We start from the raw sequence: 23,735 nt of genomic DNA, 5'->3' as shown, positions 1-23,735 counted from the left end.
AACTTTAATAGGGCATGATCTGTGAGGATAGTTTCAGACAATGGATTATAAAATACTAGATTTTTGACCCCTGCACGTTTGCAAGTTCCGTCTAGAACTGCAATGTCCAAGACGGTCGCTACCAGCCACATTTCAAGTGTTCCACAGTCCCAAGCCAGTGGTATCATATTGCACAGCACAGCACAGCATAGATCACTTCAATCATCCATGTCAGGAGGGGTTACTACAGGTGCTTCCAAGAGAACAAAGACCACTTTCCATACATGCATTCTGTGGTGCTAGCCACCAGTCCCCCAACCCAATTCATCCACCTACCTTTCCCCTTTGGCTGGGGTGTACTTTGAATTAGCACAGTCTCCCAATAGAAATAATGCATGAAAGTACTTTCATAAATTATTAAGTGATACAGAAATGTGATAGATTCGGTTTTCCTTTCCATCACAGCTTTGGTTATTTCAAGCAAATTCTAGCTCTTCTTGAACTCCCATTCCTATGATTTATGCCAAAGGGTTCTGAAAAGTTATACACAGGCATTTATACCAGTAAAAATCCAGATTGTACCTACCGCGATGCTTCTGTAAGCCATCTATGCAGGACCCTACTTCACTACCTGCTTTTTCCTGTCACTTTCCCTAGGAAGGAAGGACACAAATTAAAATTTCCAAAATATTTATTTTGAGATTGGAGAATAATGAGAAAACTAAGTAATGGGAATCGGACCCTCATCCGGGTTTTCTGGGAAATCGGAAGTACCACCCTCTTCTGCAGCTCGATACTTCTCCAGTTTAGAAATCACTTCTTTCGCTGGATTGAAGACGCCATTGGTCTGCTGGTCACAGACATAGCAGCGCGGGGTGGTGCGGAAATGCTGCAGCGCACAGCTCTCGCAGAAATAATGCCTACACTTGGTGACAACTGGGTTTTGGAAGGTCTGGCGACAGATCAAACACTTGAATGGTATTTCCTCATCATCGCTTCCTACTTCATAGTTTTCATCCTCATAGACACCATAGCGACCCTCATCAAGCTCACGTTCGATCTGCCACCCATGCTTGTAATCTGAACGATCATGGAGGAATTTGCAGCTGTCTCCGAAGCCGCAAAAGCCAGTCTCCTTGTAGTCTTTACAAATGTCAGGCTGGTAATCCCAGCGCACGGTGGCACGCAGATGCTCTGGAGCCCGGATGGGGCCCTTCCGCACCATTCCAGAGGAAGCATTGCCCATAGATGTATCCTTGGGCTTCATGTATTTCTGGTAGTTATTGATACCTCGATAGATCTTGTCATCCTCCTTGCCTCTCAGCTCCTCCTGGATCTTCTGGCTGCGCTCAAAGATGGCTTGTGCGTCACGTTCCTTCTCTGTGTCTAGCTCGTAGACAGCAGTCGCCCCCATATCCTCTGGCCCCACGGGTTTCGCCGAGCGGGTGGACTTGTAGACCACACCGAGACTCAAGGGCTCGCTCTTCTCCTCCTCCTCCTCGCTACTCAAGTCGCCGTAAGCCGCTTTCTGTTTCCCACTGCTGCGGGTCTTCTGTATCATCGGATTGTGGGTCGCTCGCTTCTTTTCCGGGCGAACCACAGTGCTGCCTTCGTCACTGCTACTGCTGTCTCCCGGCTCTTGATCGCAGACCAGGCGCTTTCGGCGGCCTGCAGCCCCTTTTTGACCCGGCTTTTTGAACAGGAAGGTGCACACCTGGTTTGTCGCCTTTCCTGGAGAAAGTTGCTCTGCCATTTTTGAGTCCCGAGCTCCGAAACGGCTGCGGTGTTCTGGGTTGCGCTGGGTCGCTTCCCGTCAGTATACGTAGTGCTCTCCGCGGAGAGTCAGGAGAGCAAAATGGGCTACGGAAAGAGGACTGCGGAAGAATGGGATGCGAGAGTGCAAGAGCGTGATACTGTTGAGCCCTGTCGGACCCCGTCGTTTCCTTCGGAGGAGTACGTGACCCCGCCCAGCCGCGGGCTGCCGCGGGGCTTACTGGGAAGCGACCGAAGCCTGGTCACTTTTAAGGGTCCTGAAAGTTATTGTTTGCCCTTGGTAATCGTGCTGCGATGTGGTTCGAGATTCTCCCCGGGATCGCCGTTATGGGCGCATGCTTGCTCATCCCCGGAATAGCCACTGCGCACATCCACAGGTTCACTAATGGGGGCAAGGTAAGGCGTCGTCTCCGGGCCGTTGGTCTCCGCGGATTGACGTTGCGCAATGGTTGGTGGAGTAGGGAGGCCATTAGCATGCGGAGCCTCTGTCGGAAATGGAGAATACCAAGGTCAGCCCTCCCCTTTTTTTGTATTGCCTATGAGCGGAGGCTTGCGGAATGAAGCCCGATGGAAATCACACTGTGCTCCAGCAACAAACAGCTAGTTGCTGGGTGGAGAAGAATGAGCCAGAGGGCCGAGTAGAGAGAGATTCGGTGGCTGGAAAGGTAGGAGACAAGCAGAAGTAGGTTCAAGCTCCTAGGCAGAGGAAGGAGGCGTCAGTCTTGCCCCCACTCCCTCCGATTTCTAATCTTGCTCGATTTTGATTCTAACTCCTCATATTCATATCTTGGTAGCTTCTCGTTTTTACTTCTTCCCCACCCTTAGTTAGGATTTTACCTGGCCACTTTTTATCCCCCACTTTCTCTTGCAAGCCTTTAGGAATTTAGCGCAAGATCCTGTTTTTCAGCATTGTAATTTCCCCCTTCCTAGTTCTTCACATCATCTCTAGCGTACAGAGTATAAATATATTTGCTTTTTCTTTTGTGATTGCCCTTTACGTGTGACCTACAGATGTTGTTTTGTTCTCATTAGGGTCCCAAAAGCAAACATGTCTTTAAAGTCATGTCTTTAAAGGGGGTGGGGGTGATGCTGGTTAAAATAGAATGTGTAAAGGTCACGGTTACCATCCTAATTCTAAAGTTTAGTGGTCCGATTTTTTTTTAGGATCCTCACTATATTGTTAATTTGGTTTTTATTTCAGTGATGATGCTATTTTTCTAGAATGTCACTTATTAAAGTTCTAATATTCCTCCATTGGGTCACTCATTTAAAAACCACAATAATGGTTTCTTTTTGTAGGAAAAAAGGGTTGCCTATTATTCATATCAGTGGACTTTGATGGAAAGAGACAGGCGAGTCTCTGGAGTTAATCGTTACTATGTGTCAAAGGTAAGATGGCTCTCGTGTTAGCCACGTGTCAGGGTGGAGGTGGGTTCGGTACTGGATTGCCAGAGGTCTTACAATGCTAATTTAATTAGCATTGTCTTGTCTATTAGTGAGTTTGAACAGCCTGATCGTTTGTACTTCTTTTTCTGTGAATTGTTTGCCTATATACTTTGCTTGTTCTCTTCTTGCTGATTTATAGAGTTTCTTTATATATTATGGATCTTCATCTTTTTGTCTCTTTTATATGTACAACTATTTTTCCCCATGTCCTATTTGTCTTTATTACTTTATGATGTCTTTCATCAGACAGTAGTCTTCTGTCTGATGTTCAGTTTATATTTTATCATTCTGGATTTTGGGATTTATGTCTTCCTTACAAATGACTTTCCTACCCAAGATTATAAAATATTTCCTTCCAGTTTCTCCAAATACTATTACTATTTTTTTCTTTTTCTTTTTTACATTTAGTGCTTTGACCCATCTGCAGGTCATTTGGGGGGTATAATGTGAAGCCAGGATTTAACTTTCCTTTCTTTCCAATAGATAGCTAGTTGTCACAATCATACATTTATAGAACAGTCCATTTTTTTATTAGAAATACCACTTTAGTAAACTAAATTTCCACATACACATGGGTCTGTTTCACAAATGTGCTCTTTACTCCATTGTTTTGCCAATTACTGCACAAATATCATATATATGTAAAGAATCACTATAATTTTATATTTGATTGAATCACATGAAATTGCTGTTTTTGTAGGTGAAAAATGGCCAAGTAGTAGTGTTTTCATGTTTTAATCTAGTGGTATGTTCAAATATGTTGTAGGAGTTGATCCTCATTATTCTTTTAAAAAATTTTACTTTTTTATATTTTCTCTTTGCTCATTTATTCCTCACAGTGAACCAACGTAAATGTTAATTCCATTTTATGGATGAGAGAACAGAGGGTCACTGATTAGATAATACTGTGAGGACTCAACCTGGGCAGTCTACCTCTCAGTATAGTGTAATTTGAGAATCTAATCTAAAGAACACGATGATAGCTATCTTCTCATGTAGAGCAGTATTTCTCAAAGTATGGTCGAAGAATAACCATCAGAATCATCTGGCAGCTTTTGGCCGGAACAGCCATCTTCCAGTAATTCGCCAAAATGACCAACACAAAGGGAAAGAGGAGAGGCAACACTGTATGTTCTCTAGGCCTTTTTAGAAAACATGGAGTTGTTCCTTTGACCACATAGGTGTGAATCTACAAGAAAGGTGATATTGTAGACATCAAGGGAAATGGGCACTGTTCAAAAAGTAATGCCATATAAATGTTACCGTGGCAAAAGTGGAAGAGTCTACAGTATTACCCAGTATGCAGTGGGCACTGTTATAAACAAACAAGGGCAAGATTCAATACGAACTAATGTACGTATTGACCATATTAAGCACTGTAAGAGCCGAGTAGCTTCCTGAAGGTGTGAAGGAAAATGATCAGAAAAAGAAGGAAGCTAAAGAGAAAAGTACGTGGGTTCAACTGAAGCTGCTCCACCCAGAAAAGCATACTTTGTGAGAATCTATGGAAAGGAGCCTGAGCTGCTGGAACTCATTCCCTATGAATTCATGGCATGATGAGTGTAAAAAAATAAGACGTCTGTACTCTTAAAAAAAAAATATCTGTCATATGAGTAAAATGCAGATTCCCAGGCCCCTGGCCAGACCAAATGAATTAAGGATTTCTCCAAGGTGGTTCCTAGGACTTTGCAATTTTCATTTCTCTCAAGGTGATTCTCCCTGCAGTAGTATTACTGTGTTATTTTAACACCTGGAAGAAATGTCATCACTGATTAATCTTTAACTTTATAGTTTCTGACATATTTGGTTGTGAACTGAGTAAGTTAGTGGGTCTTATGAATAAATAGTGTCATGCTTACACAGGGCAAGAGTTATGGAGTTGTGGGGGGGCCTTGAACTTGAATTCTGGCTCTGCTGCTTCCTTACTGAGTTAAGCAAGAGACTTTTTTTTTAATTTATTGGGGTGACAATTGTTAATGAAATTACATAATTTCAGGTGTACAATTCTGTATTACATCATCTATAAATCCCATTGTGTGTTCACCACCCAGAGTCAGTTCTCCTTCCATCACCATATATTTCATCCCCCTTACCCTCATCTCCCACTCCCCACCCCCTTACCCTCTGGTAACCACTAAACGATTGTCTGTGTCTATGAGTTTTTGTTTCTCATTTGTTTGTCTTGTTGTTTTTGGTTTATATACCACATATCAGTGAAATCATAGGGTTCTCTGCTTTCTCTGTCTGACTTATTTCACTTAGCATTATACTCTCAAGATCCATCGGTGGTGTCACAAATGCTCCTATATCATCTTTCCTTAACGCCGAATAGTATTCCTTTGTGTATATATACCACAACTTCTTTATCCATTCATCTATCGAAGGACATTTTGGTTGTTTCCATGTCTTGGCCACTGTAAACAAAGCTGCAATGAACATTGGAGCACACGTGTCTTTATGTATAAATGATTTCAAATTCTTTGGGTAGATACCCAGGAGAGGGATTGCTGGGTTATATGGTAATTCTATTTGTAATTTTTTGAGGAACCTCCACACTGTCTTCCATAGCGGCTGCACCAGTCTGCATTCCCACCAACAGTGTATGAGGGTTCCTTTTGCTCCACAGCCTCTCCAACACTTGTTACTATTTGTCTTGTTGATGATAGCCATTCTGACTGGGGTAAGGTGGTATCTCATTGTGGTTTTTATTTGCATTTCTCTGATGATTTGTGATGTTGAGCATTTTTTCATATGTCTATTTGCCATTTGTAAGTCCTCTTTGGAGAAATGTATCTTCAGGTCTTCTGCCCATTTTTCAATTGGGTTGTTTGTTTTTTTGTTGTTGAGTTTCATGAGTTCCCTGTATATTTTGGTATTAGACCCTTATCGGAGGCACTGTGCAAAAATCTTCTCCCATTCAGTCGGTTGCCTCTTTATTTTGTCGATGGTTTCTTTTGCTGTGCAGAAGCTTTTCAGTTTCATATAATCCCATTCGTTTATTTTAGTTTTTACTTCCATTGCCTTTGGAGTCAAATTCATAAAATGCTCTTTGAACCCAAGGTCCATAAGTTTAGTACCTATGTTTTATTCTATGCAGCTTATTGTGTCAGGTCTTATGGTTAAGTCTTTGATCCATTTTGAATTAATTTTGTTACATGGTGACAGATAGCAGTCCAGTTTCATTCTTTTGCACATGGCTATCTAATTCTTCCAGCACCATTTATTGAAGAGGCTGTCTTTCCTCCATTGTGTGTTTTTAGCTTCTTTGTCAAAAATTATCTGTCCATATTTATGTGGTTTTATTTCTGGGTTCTCAATTCTATTCCATTGGTCTATGTGTCTGTTTTTCTGCCAATACCATGCTGTTTTGATTATTGTAGCCCTGTAGTACAAGCTAAAGTCAGGCAGTGTGATACCTCCAGCATTGTTCTTTTTTCTTAAGATTGCTTTGGCTATTCGGGGTCTTTTGTGGTTCCAAACAAATCTCATGATTTTTTGTTCTATTTCTTTAAAAAATGCCATTGGGATTTTGATGGGGATTGCATTAAATCTGTATATGGCTTTGGGTAAAATGGCCATTTTAACTATGTTGATTCTTCCAGTCCATGAGCATGGAATGTCTTTCCATTTCTTTGTGTCTTCTTCAATGTCTTTCAAAAATGTCTTATAGTTTTCAGCATATAAATCCTTCACATCCTTGGTTAAGTTTATTCCTAGGTATTCTTTTTGCTGCAATTGCAAAGGGAATTGTCTTTTGTATTTCTTTTTCTGAGATTTCATTGTTAGTATATAGGAATGCAATGGACTTTTGTACGTTGATTTTGTAGCCAGCAACTTTACTGTATTCATTGATTGTTTCTAACAGCTTTTGGTGGAGTCTTTAGGGTTTTCTATATACAGCATCATGTCATCTGCAAAGAGTGATATTTTAACTTCTTCATTCCCAATTTGGATGCCTTTTATTTCTTTCTCTTGCCTGATTGCTCTGGCAGGGACTTTCAACAGTATGTTGAAAAGCCGAGGTGATAGGGGATGGCCCTGTCATGTTCCTGAACGTAGAGCAAAGGGCTTCAGTTTTTCACCATTAATTATGAGATTAGCTGAGGGCTTGTCATAGATGGCCTTTATTATGTTAAGGTATTTTCCTTCTATACCTATTTATTAAGTGTTTTAATCATAGATGGATGTTGTATCTTGTCAAATGCTTTTTCTGCATCAATTGATATAATCATATGATTTTGTCCTTTATTTTGTTTACGTGATGTATCACATTGATGGATTTGTGGATGTTGAACCATCCTTGTGCCCCGGGATGAAGCCCACTTGGTCATGATGAATAATCTTTTTAATGCATTGTTGTGTTCGATTAAGCAAGAGACTTTTAACCTCTCTGAGCCTCCTTTTTTCATCTGTAAAAAAGTGGAATGAAGCTATTAGTATCTTTCTCATTTTGGCTGTTATTCTGTAAAATGGTTTCGCCTACTGTCCTCTGACTCTCTGAGAGTGCTTTATAGAAGGATCTAAATGGTAAATTATTGCTTGACATTAGTTCTATTTGGGGCAAGGGTCTTTTCATATAAAGTGATATATTTGCTGCTGTCAGAAAATGAAAACTAGAAGTCATTATATTATTTCTTACTGTAGTGATTATAAAATTCAGTCCGTTTTGTTCCAGTTAGAGAAATGTGGGATGTGAAAGTATGTTCTTTAATAACAGAGAATGCCATTCGGTGACAATAGAAATAAGAGTACATGTACATCTTGGATGGGAACAGAATTCTCATGTTTTCCTTTTTAAACTGTTTTTCAGGGTTTGGAGAACATTGACTAAGGAAGCATTTTCCTGATTGATGAAAAATAACTCAGTTATGCGCATCTACACCAGCTAGAAGGTTATGCAGTGTATTATGTACCATGTAGTATATTATGTAGTGTGTAATAAAAATTAAAAAGTAAAATCAAAGGTTTTCTTTACTTTTTAAAATAGTACTACGCAAGATCAAGCAATCTACCAAGTGTAGCTTTATCACTTTGCCTAATGTGTCATAAATGATAGTTGTTACTATTGTAAAAGATATTAAAAACATTTTTTCTTTTTTCCCCCCTAGTTCCTTTTCTGGGTGAATCCAACAGTGTTTAAAATCCCAGGTAGGATGCTTTTAAAACTGAGATTGCACCTTTAGCTTTCAAGTATTCTGTATCTTAACACATAGCATTTGCCTAAATGTTGACTTTCAGTTTAGTGTAGAGCAGCAACACGTCATTATGTTTATTAAAATGAGTGTACTGATCACTTGAAATGTGACAATCTGAAAAGGTTTAACTACTGTAAAGATGGTGATACTCCATGTTATAGATCAACAGCCCAGGAGACTATAGGACCACCAAGTGAGAAAACTAAATTGTTTTTCATCTCCATCCGTTATCCAGTTGAACATTTGTTCTGCTGATGATCTTACATACCTGCACTATGTGGTTTCCATCGACCTCATCTTACAGGGCAGGGTTTACAGACCAAGAATATGGCATTCACACTTAGAGTAATGCTGTCCATATTGTGCCACCCTGTGATGATGGAACTCTTCAAGGAAAGCCATGGTCACGATTACAAAGTTAATACAACTTCTGGTCTACATTTAGTGCTGCACAGCCTCCCTTAGTTGATATCGCTGGAAAGGAAGAAAGAGGGCAGGTAGTTCAGAGAGGGTACAGAAGACTCATAGACAGCATTACTAAATCTGTTATCATTCCACTGTGCCTCAAGGCAGGGATCATCCACTAAATTTATCTCCTTAGGTGAATGTATAGTGAGGGGCTACAAAATGACAGGTAAAGATCAGTTTATTGGGTTCAACATTAGGGTCTGAATTCTTCACCTCCCTTTTTTGTGGCACCTGCTATGAAATTTAGCCTTATTTTTATCCTCTACAGCGAGGGATTGAACCAGATTAAAGCACTTTGCAGCTAGATTATACTCATACTTTGTAGTCTGCATCTCTCTTGATTTTTAGCAAGTGCAGTTAGCCAGGAGGGTTTTCTTTGAGCAGCTCTGGCAGATGTGGCCCGGCCACTGACCTTGGGTCCATAGGTCACCTGCTCTTAAGGCCAGTTGAAATGGTGCTTGGGAAATGATGCCATTAAGTTGGTTGTATTCACTATCTTCAGTTTTTAAATAGATATTGTATTCACATAGCTCAAAAGTCTTAACAATATAAGGTATTCAGTGAAAAGACTTGCTCTAATCCCCTGCCTAGCACCTGCCTCACTGTCACACCACCCAGAAGGGTCTCTTAATACACATATAAATACACATATTTTTCAGTCTTCCATAATGGTAACATCTGACAGTTTATTTTATGTCACTTGTTTAAAAGAATTGTCCTGTTTGAAATTATATCCACCAGGCTGTCAGTTAGTTCTGGGGTCAAATGAAATAGTCAATAGGAAAAGACTGAAAAAGCTTAGAGGAAGCCATGCACATTCAGAAGGGGGAGGAAGATGGCCCTGCCCTTTGGGAAACATTTTTAAGTGAAACATGTATAAAAAAATGGAACATTTTATTATCAGCAATTCCAACTTATAAAGACACTTAGACGTTTAGTCCAAATTCTGATTCCTCAGATGAGGAAACAGGTTTGGGGATGGGAAGCAAAAACTTAGGTAGCTAGTGGCAGAAGTGGGACTAGAATCCTGGTTTTATGACTCAACCTAGTGTGCTTTCACCTGTCTTATGGTTCATTTGAATAAACACTGCTGAGTAAATGCCACGTGCCAGGCACTGTGTCTCAGACTTGAATAAGACACAACCTTGCCTTTCAGGAGCTCACAGACAAGAGTGACAGGTAGTTACAGGATGGGGTGACGAATGCTGTAACAAGTTTGCAGAGGGTACTGTGGGAGCACAGATGTGAGGCTTGACCCAGCCTTCTGTTAGGGGAAAGGAAAGGACTTAGGGTAGGTTTCCAGCTGATGCCTGCACCAAGTCTTGAAGGTTGGGTAGGATTTGTGAGATAAACAATTGACAGAAGGATACTACATACAGAGAGAACAGCATGAGTGTGGGGACACAAACTAGTATGGCTCTGGGAACCATCTATGATCAGTTGTGCAGAGCTAGAGCCAAGATTTTGAGTTAGGAAGTAGAGGGAAAAGGGACTGGAGAGACTGGCAGGGCCCAGAACTTGAAGGGCTTGGTATGTCTCCCTCAGGGTGCCGGACTTTCTCCTGAGGGCAGTTGGGAGCCTCTGCAGGAAGGAAGCATGAGAGGTGGTGACTTGCATACATCTGCCTGGCTGCTCTGCAGAGGCTAGAGGCTTGAAGGCAGTGGTTCTCACCCAGGGCAAGTTTGCCCCCAGGACACATTTGGAAAGTTCAGAGATTGTCACAACATGGGGAGTTAGGGAAGGTGTTACTGACATCTGGTGGTTAGAGCCCAGCAATGCTTCTAAACGTCCTACAATGCACAGGACAGCCCCTCCTCTGGACTGTTGTAGGTAACGAAAGTGTCAATAGTGCTGAGACAGAAACCCCGAAACCTAGCAGGGTCTCCATCAAGAAACACACCCGGAAGTATTTTTTAAAATTCCTACTTATTCAGGACTATATGGGAGCAATCTGCCTTCTTCCTCCCACTCCTAGTTCTGCAAAATAAGTCAGACAGAAAAAGCAGAGAACCATATGATTTCACCGATATGTGGTATATAAGCCAAAAACAACAAAAGAACAAGACAAACAAATGAGAAAGAAAACTCATAGACACAGACAATAGTTTAGTGGTTACCAGAGGGTAAGGTGGGAGGGGGTTGGGGGAAGGAGATGAGGTAAGGGGGATCAAATATATGGTGATGGAAGGAGAACTGACTCTGGGTGGTGAACACACAATGGATTTATAGATGATGTAACACAGAATTGTACACCTGAAATCTATGTTATTTTACTAACAATTGTCACCCCAATAAACTTTAAGAAAAAAAAGTTGCGATCCCAGGTTCTTGGCTTATCTGCAAACCTGAACTTTTCCCCCAAGGATGTATCCCAACTCACTGGGGGTGATGTGCCTCAGACTGAGAAAGCAAACAAACTCTCGTTTCTGAGGAGTTGATGTGTGATGTTGGGAGGATTGGGAGGACCTTCACATCAGGAGGCTCCACTACCTGTCAGCTGTATGATCATAAGCAAGTCACTTCACTGCTCAGAGCCTCGGATCTTCGATCTCTCAAGTGAAGATAGTATGTCCTCTGCATACATCTCTGAGTATCTGAGACTGTCATGAAGTCATGTATATGAAATAGCTTGTAACTGTACAACCCTGTGCATGTGGAAGGGATCATTGCTGGTGTTGTAAGCACCCCGTAAACAGCTATCCAGTCCATCCCCAGAGCCCCCAAAGGCACCCAAATGTGACGGTGGGAGGACACTTGGGTCCAGTACATAATCAAGAGTGTAGGTGGTGGCAGCAGTTTTGGTTCCCTCCTAGAATGAGTGATCACAACTGAAGTATTCCCAGAGCACTGCAAAGACAACAGACAATACCAACCTCAATTGCTCTGAAGGTATTTTCTGAAAATAGGAAAATCCACCTTAATGCCACTGAGAGAACTGAGTGCCTGGTTACCCCTCAGCAGTTTCCACTTGCGATCTTTTTAAGGGAAAGTGGTGAGTGGGTGGGATTGAAGCTCACAGTACTCAACAGGAAGATTCTGGATGAGGGTGGAGGTGGACTGTGAGTTAAACATCACTTAGTTTTCAAGATTTCCTATCACTTTGATTCTTTTGTGACCTGAGAACTCAAATTATTCTGCTACACTCTTGTGAGACATATGGAACAAATACAGAGTTTTTCCTTCCCAAATATGTCAATACACATTTTGGATAGCTAGAGACTGGCACTCAGCTTCTTGATTTGGGTCTGTGCGCTTGTGTAATGCTCCCCTCTTCTTCCCACTTCATCCACACCCCCGGACCAAGTATTTCATCTCTGAGGTATGCATACTCAGGAATATTCTTTTGTGATGTGCTCTTCCTTGCTTTCCAGACAAAGCTGGAGCAAATCCTACAGCACACTGAACTGGAGTTGAGAATATTTTTAAAACCTTCACATTTTGGTACATTGTTGGTAAAAGACAAGAGAAGGACATTTTTTCTGTAAAGAATGAATCCAGAGCTGTTTGTATAATCTTTAGTTGTTAAGGGTGTCTTTGGCATATCTGTGTACCCTCTGTGTCTGATGTTGTTGGCTGTAATAGATCTTCCCCATCCCCAAAGGCTCTTTTGCAATGAAGAGCCAAATCATTGCTTTAGGGATTTGTACAGTCTTGATTCAGGATTAGAGACTTAATTATTCTTTTCAGGGCATCACAGAAAATGGCCTAGCAGATTTCATTTGTGTAAACCCATGTAACTGCTGCTTTATTAGTTTGAACACTTTTTTTAAAAATCTGTTTTGTTTCTTGGCAGGTATCCTACTCAGTTCCAGAAAACATGGAAAAACCAATTATATATGGGCTAGATAGTGGTCAGGTAAATAATTTACAAGCAAATATGCAATTTCAATTATGACCCCAAAGAACTATAATTTCAAAGGCAATGGAAAAATGGTAGGGAAGACAGTGGAAACCCTGAGCATTACTGCCCCAAGAAAACAAAAATGTTTCCCATGTGTTTAAGATGTTCTTTGGTGTACCTTGCCCGTCCCCCTGTGTGCCACCTATCACACAACTGGGAAGTGTCTTGTTTCATGCAGCAGACAGTTTTCCTTTTAGGCCTAATGCTCTTTGTTTCTGCAGGCCAGAAAACAGTGCCGCCCCCAGAAGCCCACTCTCCTCTTACTTCTAAGAGCCTAGTCTTTGGGGTAGGAGAGGTTATGTCTCAAGGCAACCCTGGAGTTTTCATCCAGTGCCTGTAAGTGCGGCCCACAGTAGTTACGCCTGTGGATCAGAACATCAAGGCATTGCTATCACAAGTCCAGGCATCCTGGAACAGCTCTGCCAGCGTACTTTTATTCTGAGCAAGGCACTGTTCAATGAGGCACTCACCCACCCTGTGGCAGAGCTGCATTCTTGAGCATGGCTAGAATGTTCTGAGAGGTCTTTGTGACATCATGACTCAGGGGTCTGGCCATATGGGACTGACCAGCACTGAACTTAGGGCCTTTACTGTTGGAGGATGGGCCTCAGTTTAGGAAAGGCCCTGGGCTCCCACCACCTGTTTCCCCTTCCTGGTACAATCTGATAGCCCTTTAGATTTGAAGCAAGGTCACTCAGCCAGTTACTTAGAACCTGCCCAAGTCCCACATGCCTTGCTACATTTGACTTGCTAGTTTTCTTTTCATGTAAGCACACCTTATCTCCCCAATTAGATTGTAAGTGCATTGAGAATGCGAACCTTCTCTTATTCAGCTTCACTTCCCCACAGTGCCTGCCACCCCTTAAAAGATATGTGCTGGCTGACTGGGTTCACTTGACAACAGAATGTCAACATTTGTCCAGAGTTGCATCCCTGAGAGCTGACAGCCTTGCTAGGCATAGGCAGGGAGGAGGGAAAAGGAGGAAGAGGGAAAAAGAATAAGGAGATAAAAAAGGGAAGGGGTGACAGCGTGAACATGAGGGTAGAAAGGTGGAGAGGGCAGAAAAATGAGGGAATGAACATGACTTAAGGGACACAAGTGGCAAAAAACATAATTCAAGGCACAGGGTGTGGAGTCCTGAAGAGACGGCCCTCCCTCTTCCTTGTGCTCTGATATCAGCCATCCCTGCCTAGAGGCCTCTATCCCAGTTGTCCTCAATTCAGGAATAAGTTCACAGCGTGGAGACCGGTAAGGGTCCTGAAAACAGTTCTCTCTAGTGAGCACCATATCCGTGGGACAAATTCGCCCCAGCTTCCCAAAGGCGGGGCAAGTGAGGCCCTGCCCTCTCCCCACTGGGGGTCTCTCGGGCAAGGCAGCCTCCGGGGCCCAGATGGGCAGGGCGGGGCCTTCTGAGGCCCCCAGCCCGCCCCTCCGTCTACCGGGACCAGATGCCATACATGCTCACAGGACAGGCACTAACCAGGGACCGGCCTGCCATCTCCAAGGAGACTCCCTAAGCATGGTCTGGAAGACCCATGGTGTTCAGCGGTGGCTTGTCTTTGTGTATAGGCTCCACGTTCTCTCCGGTGAACGGTGGGCGCATTGCTGGCCCACGCTCTGGGCCAGGAGCGAAGAGGGCTTGGGGCTGCGGAGAGGCAGGCCGCCACGATGCCAGTGGAGGCTGCGGGTGGAGCAGGGGCATCAAGGTGGGGACTAGGGCTTGGGGTTTCCCAGCCTGCCCAGTCTATTTCTTCCCTGAAGAAGGAGGGGCTGGGCTGGGCAAGCCTCCAGCCAGCAACTCCTGCACAGCCCCACCTGCTCCTCCCGTCTCTCCCTTCCATCTTGGGAATTTCAAGCCCCTTATCCACACTTATCTGCACCGGGGAGAGTAGGGTGCGGTTTGAAAGAACCTGTCCTCTGTGCTGCCTGGGAGTTCAAAAGGCTTCTAATTCGGAGCTCTGAGAAGCCAGAATTTGTCTCTTCAGTGAGGACCTTGGTTGGGGGTAGGAGGTCAAGTTCTGGCCCTGCGGAGTTTAAGTTCTTGCTTCAAAGAGGAGCCTTTCTAATCACCTGGGTTATCTCTCCTGGCTTCCTACGTGAAAGCATTTTGCCCACAAGGAGTTTCTCATCTCTTGCCTACACCTCTCTCTCCCTTGGGCAATTAAGAATCCCACCACCAGCCCTCTCAGGCCAGGTCCTCACCTTGGGCCTCTCACCAGCGGTCTCAGCACTTCTTAGATCTTACTGCTCTTGCCCACAAAAGCTAGACAGAAAGGAAGCTGGATCGATGTCCCTTTGGGATGCAGTTACTGTGGGGGCTAGTGTTTTCAGTTTCCCCCCATCTCCCCCAGGCAATCCAGGGGGAGAGCAGGGCTGTGGATGGGGTCTGCTGTGACACAGGAAGGTTCCTAGCAGCTGGTCTGAAGGTCTGCGTGGGTGTCAGACCAGTGAACAGAACTCAGGCCGGTCATCATCATCATCAGGAGCATTCGTAGATCTGGAGCCTGCGTGTTCACCAACAACAGTGTCCACACAAGTCCTCCTCCTGGCTTGGCTGCTGGGCACTGGGCTGAAACAGTGGGCACTCGAGACACACCTGTCCCTGAAGTACTGAGAAAATTCTCCCAGCTTTAGGGAAGCAGTGGGCTTCTTCTGACTCCTTTCCTTTTTTATTCCGTCTGTTGTGGTGAGTCTCTTCATCACCATGGTTGTGATAACTAATGTTTATTGAGCACTTAGTTGTGCCTGTCCTTGTTTTGAGTGCTCTATATATGAATCGCCTATATATGAATCGCCTCATTTCATCGTATCAGTCTTATAAAGTGACTCCTGTTAAGATCCCCATTGTACAAATGAAGAAGCTCAGAGAAGTGAAATAACCTGCCTAAAGTCACAAAGCCAGTTCATGGCAGAACTGGGATCTGAAATTGTCGAGGCTGGGTACACTGACCCCTTCTCCCTTTAGTTCTTTTGCCTGGTCAAATAATTCAAATGACACAACAGATTAACAGGAGAAAATCAAGTTTTAGTACATGTGCATGCAGAATTTATATAAGCATGAAAATTCTGAGACAGTAAGGCAAAATTAAGTATACCTGACATTCTGGACTAAGAAGAGGGAGGCAGGGGTCTGGGACTTCAAAGGGAAAACAGGCAATTCATGGTAGATGAGAAAGAGCAAACGTGGTAAACAAAGTCTTGCCAGGCCATCCAGAAACAATGGGACACAGAGGGGAGTCTAAGAAACAGACTGCAGGTTTCTTCCTGTCTGCCACACTTAGTTCATACTATGCTAAGGTTCCCTTCCTAAAGCAGGTTTTTCTATCTGAATTTTCTTAGGTAAGTAAGGGGAAGGTAAACAAACAAACAAACAACCTCTTTGAGTTTGTTGGGGTTTATTTTCAGCTCAAAATAATCTACGTGTCAGGGTGGCACATCCTGAGGACACTCTTTCTGGACCCCTACAAAACCCTCTGTGATCAGAGACTGAGTTTGTTAGACTAAGCCACATTACCTTCGACCCTTCTCCCCTCCCAATCCCATTCCTCTACCTCACTAGACGGTGTCTCAGCAATAGGCTCCCTCTGTGTGGGACCTCAATGTATGTGATATCTTCCAGGCAGTGAGTTCAGCATTTCTTCTTGGATAAAGACACTTAGCAAAGCACTTTCCTTTCTTTGTTGGGCTTGAGAACAACTGTTTTAGGGTGAGAAGCCAACTACTCCATATACAGAGCACAGTGGTTGCGGGCAGCGGCCAGCCTTGGAGATTTCATGGATTAATAAAACTGAGTCCTAACAAAAGGGGAACAACTTTTGATTTCACCATTTAAAAGAACACTTTATAGTACTACAGCTATTAATAATAATAGTAGAAATAATATCTAACCATTATATAGAGAGCTTATATGTGTATATATCATGCATTATTCTCAGTCTTTACATGAATTATCTGATTTGATTCTCATAAAAAAAACTATTCTGTATCACTATTATCCCCATTTTATAGACAAGGAAATTTAGAAATGTTAAATAAATTGTTCCTGGGACTGTGCTGATAACCATTATAGTATAAGTTCATCCTTTGATTCATAAAAGACATCAGTGAATGAGTGGGGTGCACCAAATATGATGTATGTTCCCTTGAAAATCCAAGAACAATTATCAAGTACCTTATTTTAACTAATCTAAGACACCATCAACTGAAAGGTACACCTTCATTTATATTCCACTATGAATAATTTAAAAAATACTATCAATTAAACCATAGTATATCATTGATTGTAAGATGAATTCCCATTTCAGAGATGTTAAATTGTGGGGAAAAATATTGTGAATGTACTAAGTGCCACTGAATTGCTCACTTTAAGATGGTTAATTTTGTTATGTGAATTTTATCTCAATAAATTATTTTTTTAATGTGAATGAAAAAAAAAAGATATTTTTGAAAATAAGCACACAAGGGAGGTCCTAACATCAGAATTTGGGACTAAATAAGTAAAAAGTTCCTTCAGTGACATCAGACAGCTCTAGATTTGAGTTTTCGGCAACTTCTTTAACACTTTCTGTGCCTCTGTTTTTTCAACTGTTTGTTCAACTGTAATGAAAATACTAATACCGTGTTTCCCCGAAAATAAGACCTAGCCGGACAATCAGCTCTAATGCGTCTTTTGGAGCAAAAATTAATGTAAGACCCGGTATTATATCCTATCCTATAATATATTAGAGTAACATAACATACTATTATAACATAATATTATAGTAAAATAAGACCGGGTCTTACATTAATTTTTGCTCCAAAAGACACATTTGAGCTGATTGTCCGGCTAGGTCTTATTTTCGGGGAAACAGGGTAGCTCCCTCATGGGGCTGCTGTGAGGAGTGAGTGACTTAACACATACTGAGCCTTTCACACAGTGACTGACACATATTGAAGCCTCCAGTACATACCAGCTGTGAGGCTCATTGTTGCTATTCCCTCTAGCACAGTCCTGCAAGCTCATCTCCTGCTGGGTAGAAGCTGGGTATGGACACTACAGCTTGGTCTCGTTTTGGAAGTCAGATTGTTGCTGTGACTGACTAGCCCCCTCCGTAACTAACAGAAGTAGTCAGAAACATTTGGGTTTTGCTTCCCATTGGTTGAAACTAGTGTTACCCTGGCAGCACTTGTAAACATTCCGTCTGGGAATCCTGGGGAAAAGGTGCTGAGAAACTCTTTCTAAGCTTCCCTGGCTACTACTGTTCCAACCAAGGATGTGGTCACTCAGGTATCAGGGGTAGTTAAGGGTGGGAGGGCTCCACAAAAAGGAACTGCAGTAGTTCTCCCCATTCATCACCCAGACCCCAAACTTGAGCATACCCCTGATCCTTCACACCTATTCTGTCCACCTTGTTAGGAAGGGAAGGGGAGAAGAAAAACTAGGAGAGGTCAATAGGAGGGACGCTTAAGAATGATTTGTGCCTACAGATGTGTGAGGATAAGATCTTCCTGACTGCTGTTCCCCCCCCTCCCCACTTCCCTATCCTGTTGGAGCTCAGGGTTCCCCAGGGACAGGTCTTAAGGAGGTACTTCCATGGATAAAGCCCCCACCTCATTTGGTTGGTGTTGGAAGTCATACCTTTGGCTTCCAGTAAATTCATCAAGAGGCAATTTGCTGAAAGCCAAGTCACGGAATGGCCAAGTCACCAAATGGGCCATTTTCTGAAGGATCAAGTTGCTGTATGGACTCACCAAAGCCTACCAAATTTACCAATTTACCAGAAAACTGTTGTCTTTAACTATGGGGTTTTAGCCAAATTGGCATGGCCCTCCGCCTGGGAAGAGCCAGTTCTCTACGGTTAAGGCCCTGAAGTCTCTCCTCACTCTAGAATGGGCAGCCTGGGAAGATTCCATTTTCCCCCAGCAAATGACCCTGTCCATCCCCCAGCTGCAGCAACAGGGCACTGAGGCAGAGGCAAACTGAGCTTAAAATGCTGATACGAAGACCCAAATGAATATGAGTCAACATTATTATCAGAATGTTTAAAGGCTGTTTAAAGCATTCCTGGACTGATAGCCACAAGAACCAGGTTGCCTTATGCAGCACATACCACACCGTGGGACCAAGGATGATATTGAGAACGGGAACAAAAGGTAACCCTTTTTGAAAGAGGCTCACACAAAGAGACTGAACACATTCTAGACTCCAGATGGAAATGTGAGAACAGGGCCCCATGACTCTTTGTGAATCTTGGAGGGCGGAGAGCAGTACAGTTAAGAGCATGGGCCGTGAAGCCGGACAGTCTGGGTGTGAGCTTGGCTTCCTAATTTCACAGGTTAACAAGTCCCTCTCTTTATTACTCAGGGTCCCAATAGGAAACTGTTGGCATATTAGAAGTAGGATAGGAAAGGAAAGGTTAAGGGAATATTTACAAAGGTGTGGGCAGACAGTGGGGAAACTAGGGCAGGCGCAGCTCCCCAGGGCTAGTAAAAGTGGGGCCATAAGCCTGAGGGGAGAGAACGGTTACTCTTGCCAGACTGAGAGCTTGTGAGAGAGCTACCCTGGGAGAAGCGGGGGACTTCTCCTTACAGCCAGCCACAGGTGACCCTGTATGGGGACAGCCCCGTGGGGAATATATATCAGGTTGGTGCAAAAGTAACTGCGGTTTTGCAATTATTTTTAACCTTTCAAACCGCAATTACTTTGCACCAACCTAATACCTTGACCTCATTCTCCTCCCTTCAGCCTGGCCTCCCCATTGTGTGGAATCTCCTGGAAGACAGAGGGCACGGGAGAGCCCATTGATGTAGTCCAATTAAGTCAGCCTTCTAGGGTAGAGAGCAGGGGAGACGGGGGAGACTGGATCCAGAAGAGCCCATGAAAGGTAGCCAGTGCACAATCTCAAAGGGCTGTGGTGCGAGTTTTTTGTTTGTTTGTTTTTATTTTTTATTTATTTTTTATTTTTTTATTTTTTTATTTTTTTGTTTGTTTGTTTTTAAATCTACACAAAATTTTATTGCAATCAGACAAGGATTACATTAGGTCAAATACAACAAATACTATGAAGCAATTTTACATTTATTAAACTACACTTCAAAGCACAAATTTACAAATTCTAAATACACTAGACGTATCTAATGAAGTCACATTGGTCTTCCACTGACATTTGATATATCTGGGTGAAAGATTAATTTTACAAGACTTTTAAATATGAATCCTTAGTATAAAAACTGTGTACTTGTATGTAAAAGATTTAATGAGGAGCCCAATTAATGGGCTTCCATCTCCACTAAGTCATCTATTTTGTTGCATATTTTATTTTAAACGCTTAAGGGACGGGACAACTTATTAAGTTCAAATCTGGATACATTATCTAAATCTCCCAATTACCCCCAGTGAATTATAGATAAAAGCTGATTTTGTCTTGTCCCAAATAGCTATTACTAATAGTTTGTTTCAGAGAATTAACAGAATAAGATTGTTCAAATTTTTTCCACACTGGAATGTAGACCAGACAAGCATAACCTGCAACTTCAGATCTAAAGAAGCATTAATGCTTGTTTAAGCTTCAGTGGAAAATCTTTCTCCTTGGCTCAGGTGAATGCAAAAGGCACAAAGAAGTTCATCATTGTGTCTGAAGTAATTCCAGGATCTTGCATCTCATACCAATCATTGAATTACATCACGTAATAAATAGCTGGCCTCTGAAAATAATTAAAAGCAGATGGTTCATGGAAAGAATCTGCTCCCATGTTATCAAAGATAAGCCAATCTCCCACATTCAGCTCAGGAAGAAGACAGTTTTCCACAATTTGATCAAGCTCATCACAGGATGGATCCCAAAGGCTGCTTGTAAACAGAGGCTCATCTTCCTTGTATTTCTTGTGAACCTCTGGAATGGCATTTAAGTCCTCAGACAGTTTACTTGCAAAAGAACCATAAACACCATTAATCATATAATACACAAAGGCTGGTTCATCACTTCTGGTTTTTTCTACTCCAGAGGAAAATTGGTCATTTTCAACAACTTTCTTTGCAATGATATTAACTGCCAGTGTAAATGCAGAAGACACGTAATAACTTCCAGGTTCTGAAATTATCTTTTTCCCCCCTTTTTTAATTAAATTTATTGGGGTGACAATTGTTAGTAAATTTACATAGATTTCAGGTGTACAATTCTGTATTGCATCGTCTATAAATCCCATTGTGTGTTCACCACCCAGAGTCAGTTCTCCTTCCATCACCATATATTTGATCCGCTTTACCCTCATCACCCACCCCCCACCCCCTTACCCGCTGGTAACCACTAAATTATTGTCTGTGTCTATGTGTTTTTCTTTCTCATTTGTTTGTCTTGTTCTTTTTGGTTTATATACCACATATCAGTGAAATCATAGGATTCCCTGCTTTCTCTGTCTGACTTGTTTCACTTAGCATTATACTCTCAAGACCCATCGGTGTTGTCACAAATGCTCCTATATCATCTTTCCTTAATGTCAAATAGTATTCCATTGTGTATATATACCGCAACTTCTTTATCCATTCATCTATCTAAGGACATTTTGGTTGTTTCCATGTCTTGGCCACCGTAAACAAAGCTGCAATTAACATTGGAGTACACGTGTCTCTATAGAGAAATGCTTTCACATTTTTTGGGTAGATACCCAGGAGAGGGATTGCTGGGTCATATGGTAATTCTATTCATAATTTCTTGAGAAACCTCCACACTGCCTTCCATAGTGGCTGCACCAGTCTGCATTCCCACCAACAGTGTATGAGGGTTCCTTTTTCTCCACAGCCTCTCCAACACTTGTTACTATTTGTCTTGTTGATGAAAGCCATTCTGACTGGGGTGAGGTGATATCTCATTGTGGTTTTCATTTGCATTTTTCTGATGATTAGCGATGTTGAGCATTTTTTCATATGTCTATTTGCCATTTGTATATCCTCTTTGGAGAAATGTCTCTTCAGGTCCCCTGTCCATCTTTCAATTGGGTTGTTTGTTTTTTTGTTGTTGAGTTTCATGAGTTCCTTGTATATTTTGGATATTAGCCCCTTATCAGAGGCACTGTTTGCAAAAATCTTCTCCCATTCAGTTGGTTGCCTCATTATTTTGTCAATAGTTTCTTTTGCTGTGCAGAAGCTTTTCAGTTTCATATAATCCCATTCGTTTATTTTAGTTTTTTTTTTTAATTTTATTGGGGTGACAATTGTTAGTAAATTTACATAGATTTCAGGTGTACAATTCTGTATTACATCGTCTATAAATCCCATTGTGTGTTCACCACCCAGAGTCAGTTCTCCTTCCATCACCATATATTTGATCCCCTTTACCCTCATCACCCACCCCCCACCCCCTTACCCTCTGGTAACCACTAAATTATTGTCTGTGTCTATGAGTTTTTGTTTCTCATTTGTTTGTCTTGTTCTTTTTGGTTTATATACCACATATCAGTGAAATCATAGGGTTCTCTGCTTTTTCTGTCTGACTTATTTCACTTAGCATTATTCTCTCGAGATCCATCCATGTTGTCACAAATGTTCCTATATCATCTTTCCTTAACGCCGAATAGTATTCCATTGTGTATATGTACCACAACTTCTTTATCCATTCATCTATTGAAGGACATTTTGGTTGTTTCCATGTCTTGGCCACCGTAAACAAAGCTGCAATGAACATTGGCGTACACGTGTCTCTATAGAGAAATGCTTTTATATTTTTGGGGTAGATACCCAGGAGAGCGATTGCTGGGTCATATGGTAATTCTATTCGTAATTTCTTGAGGAACCTCCACACTGCCTTCCATAGCGGCTGCACCAGTCTGCATTCCCACCAACAGTGTATGAGAGTTCCTTTTTCTCCACAGCCTCTCCAACACTTGTTACTATTTGTTTTGTTGATGAAAGCCATTCTGACTGGGGTGAGGTGATATCTCATTGTGGTTTTCATTTGCATTTCTCTGATGATTAGCGATGTTGAGCATTTTTTCATATGTCTATTTGCCATTTGTATATCCTCTTTGGAGAAATGTCTCTTCAGGTCCTCTGTCCATTTTTCAATTGGGTTGTTTGTTTTTTTGTTGTTGAGTTTCATGAGTTCCTTGTATATTTTGGATATTAGCCCCTTATCAGAGGAACTGTTTGCGAAAATCTTCTCCCATTCAGTTGGTTGCCTCATTATTTTGTCAATAGTTTCTTTTGCTGTGCAGAAGCTTTTCAGTTTCATATAATCCCATTTGTTTATTTTAGTTTTTACTTCCATTGCCTTTGGAGTCAAATTCATAAAATGCTCTTTGAACCCAAGGTCCATAAGTTTAGTACCTATGTTTTCTTCAATGCAGTTTATTGTGTCAGGTCTTATGCTTAAGTCTTTGATCCATTTTGAATTAATTTTGGTACATGGTGACAGATAGCAGTCCAGTTTCATTCTTTTGCACGTAGCTATCCAATTCTGCCAGCACCATTTATTAAAGAAGCTGTCTTTCCTCCATTGTATGTTTTTAGCTTCTTTGTCAAAAATTATCTGTCCATATTTATGTGGTTTTATTTCTGGGTTCTCAATTCTATTCCATTGGTCTATGTGTCTGTTTTTCCACCAATACCAAGCTGTTTTGATTATTGTAGCCCTGCAGTACAAGCAAAAATCAGGGAGTGTGATACTTCCAGTATTGTTCTTTTTTTTTAATATTGCTTTGGCAATTCGGGGTCTTTTGTGGTTCCAAACAAATCTGATGATTTTTTGTTCTATTTCTTTAAAAAATGCCATTGGGATTTTAATGGGGATTGCATTAAATCTGTATATGGCTTTGGGTAATATGGCCATTTTAACTATGTTGATTCTTCCAATCCATGAGCACGGAATGTCTTTCCATTTCTTTGTGTCTTCTTCAATTTCTTTCAAAAATGTCTTATAGTTTTCAGCATATAAATCCTTCACATCGGGCCGGCCCGGTGGCTCAGGCGGTTGGAGCTCCATGCTCCTAACTCCAAAGG

General features: G+C 42.0%; 2 protein-coding genes and 1 pseudogene across 3 annotated transcripts in view; 1 reads left to right on the top strand and 2 right to left on the bottom strand.

The window, feature by feature from the left end:
• Nucleotides 1-652: 652 nt before the first annotated feature.
• Nucleotides 653-1,732, bottom strand: RNF113A (ring finger protein 113A; the record flags this gene model as incomplete). The annotated part of the gene is made up of 1 exon (XM_081043856.1): nucleotides 653-1,732. One exon carries the CDS (start codon nucleotides 1,730-1,732, stop codon nucleotides 701-703), a length of 1,032 nt encoding a protein of 343 aa, XP_080899982.1. The 3' UTR covers nucleotides 653-700.
• Nucleotides 1,733-2,015: 283 nt separating this feature from the next.
• On the top strand, nucleotides 2,016-8,298 carry NDUFA1 (NADH:ubiquinone oxidoreductase subunit A1). Its single transcript, XM_081043860.1, has 3 exons — nucleotides 2,016-2,148; nucleotides 3,052-3,141; nucleotides 8,009-8,298. The coding sequence occupies exons 1-3, from the start codon at nucleotides 2,047-2,049 to the stop codon at nucleotides 8,027-8,029; spliced, it is 213 nt and encodes a 70-aa protein (XP_080899986.1). The 5' UTR covers nucleotides 2,016-2,046; the 3' UTR covers nucleotides 8,030-8,298.
• Nucleotides 8,299-20,403: 12,105 nt separating this feature from the next.
• LOC308495502 (antizyme inhibitor 1-like) overlaps nucleotides 20,404-23,735 on the bottom strand; it is an 8,227-nt pseudogene continuing 4,895 nt past the window's right edge. The window contains exon 2 of the transcript in view: nucleotides 20,404-20,842. The product of the transcript in view is annotated as an antizyme inhibitor 1-like (transcript). The remainder of the gene's footprint in view (nucleotides 20,843-23,735) is intronic.

The sequence above is a fragment of the Rhinolophus hipposideros genome, assembly GCF_964194185.1.
Source record: "Rhinolophus hipposideros genome assembly, chromosome: X".
In the NCBI taxonomy this organism is placed as follows: domain Eukaryota; kingdom Metazoa; phylum Chordata; class Mammalia; order Chiroptera; family Rhinolophidae; genus Rhinolophus; species Rhinolophus hipposideros.
The sequence above is the reverse complement of the archived record's forward strand: the minus strand, read 5'-3'. Positions and strand labels throughout refer to the sequence as shown.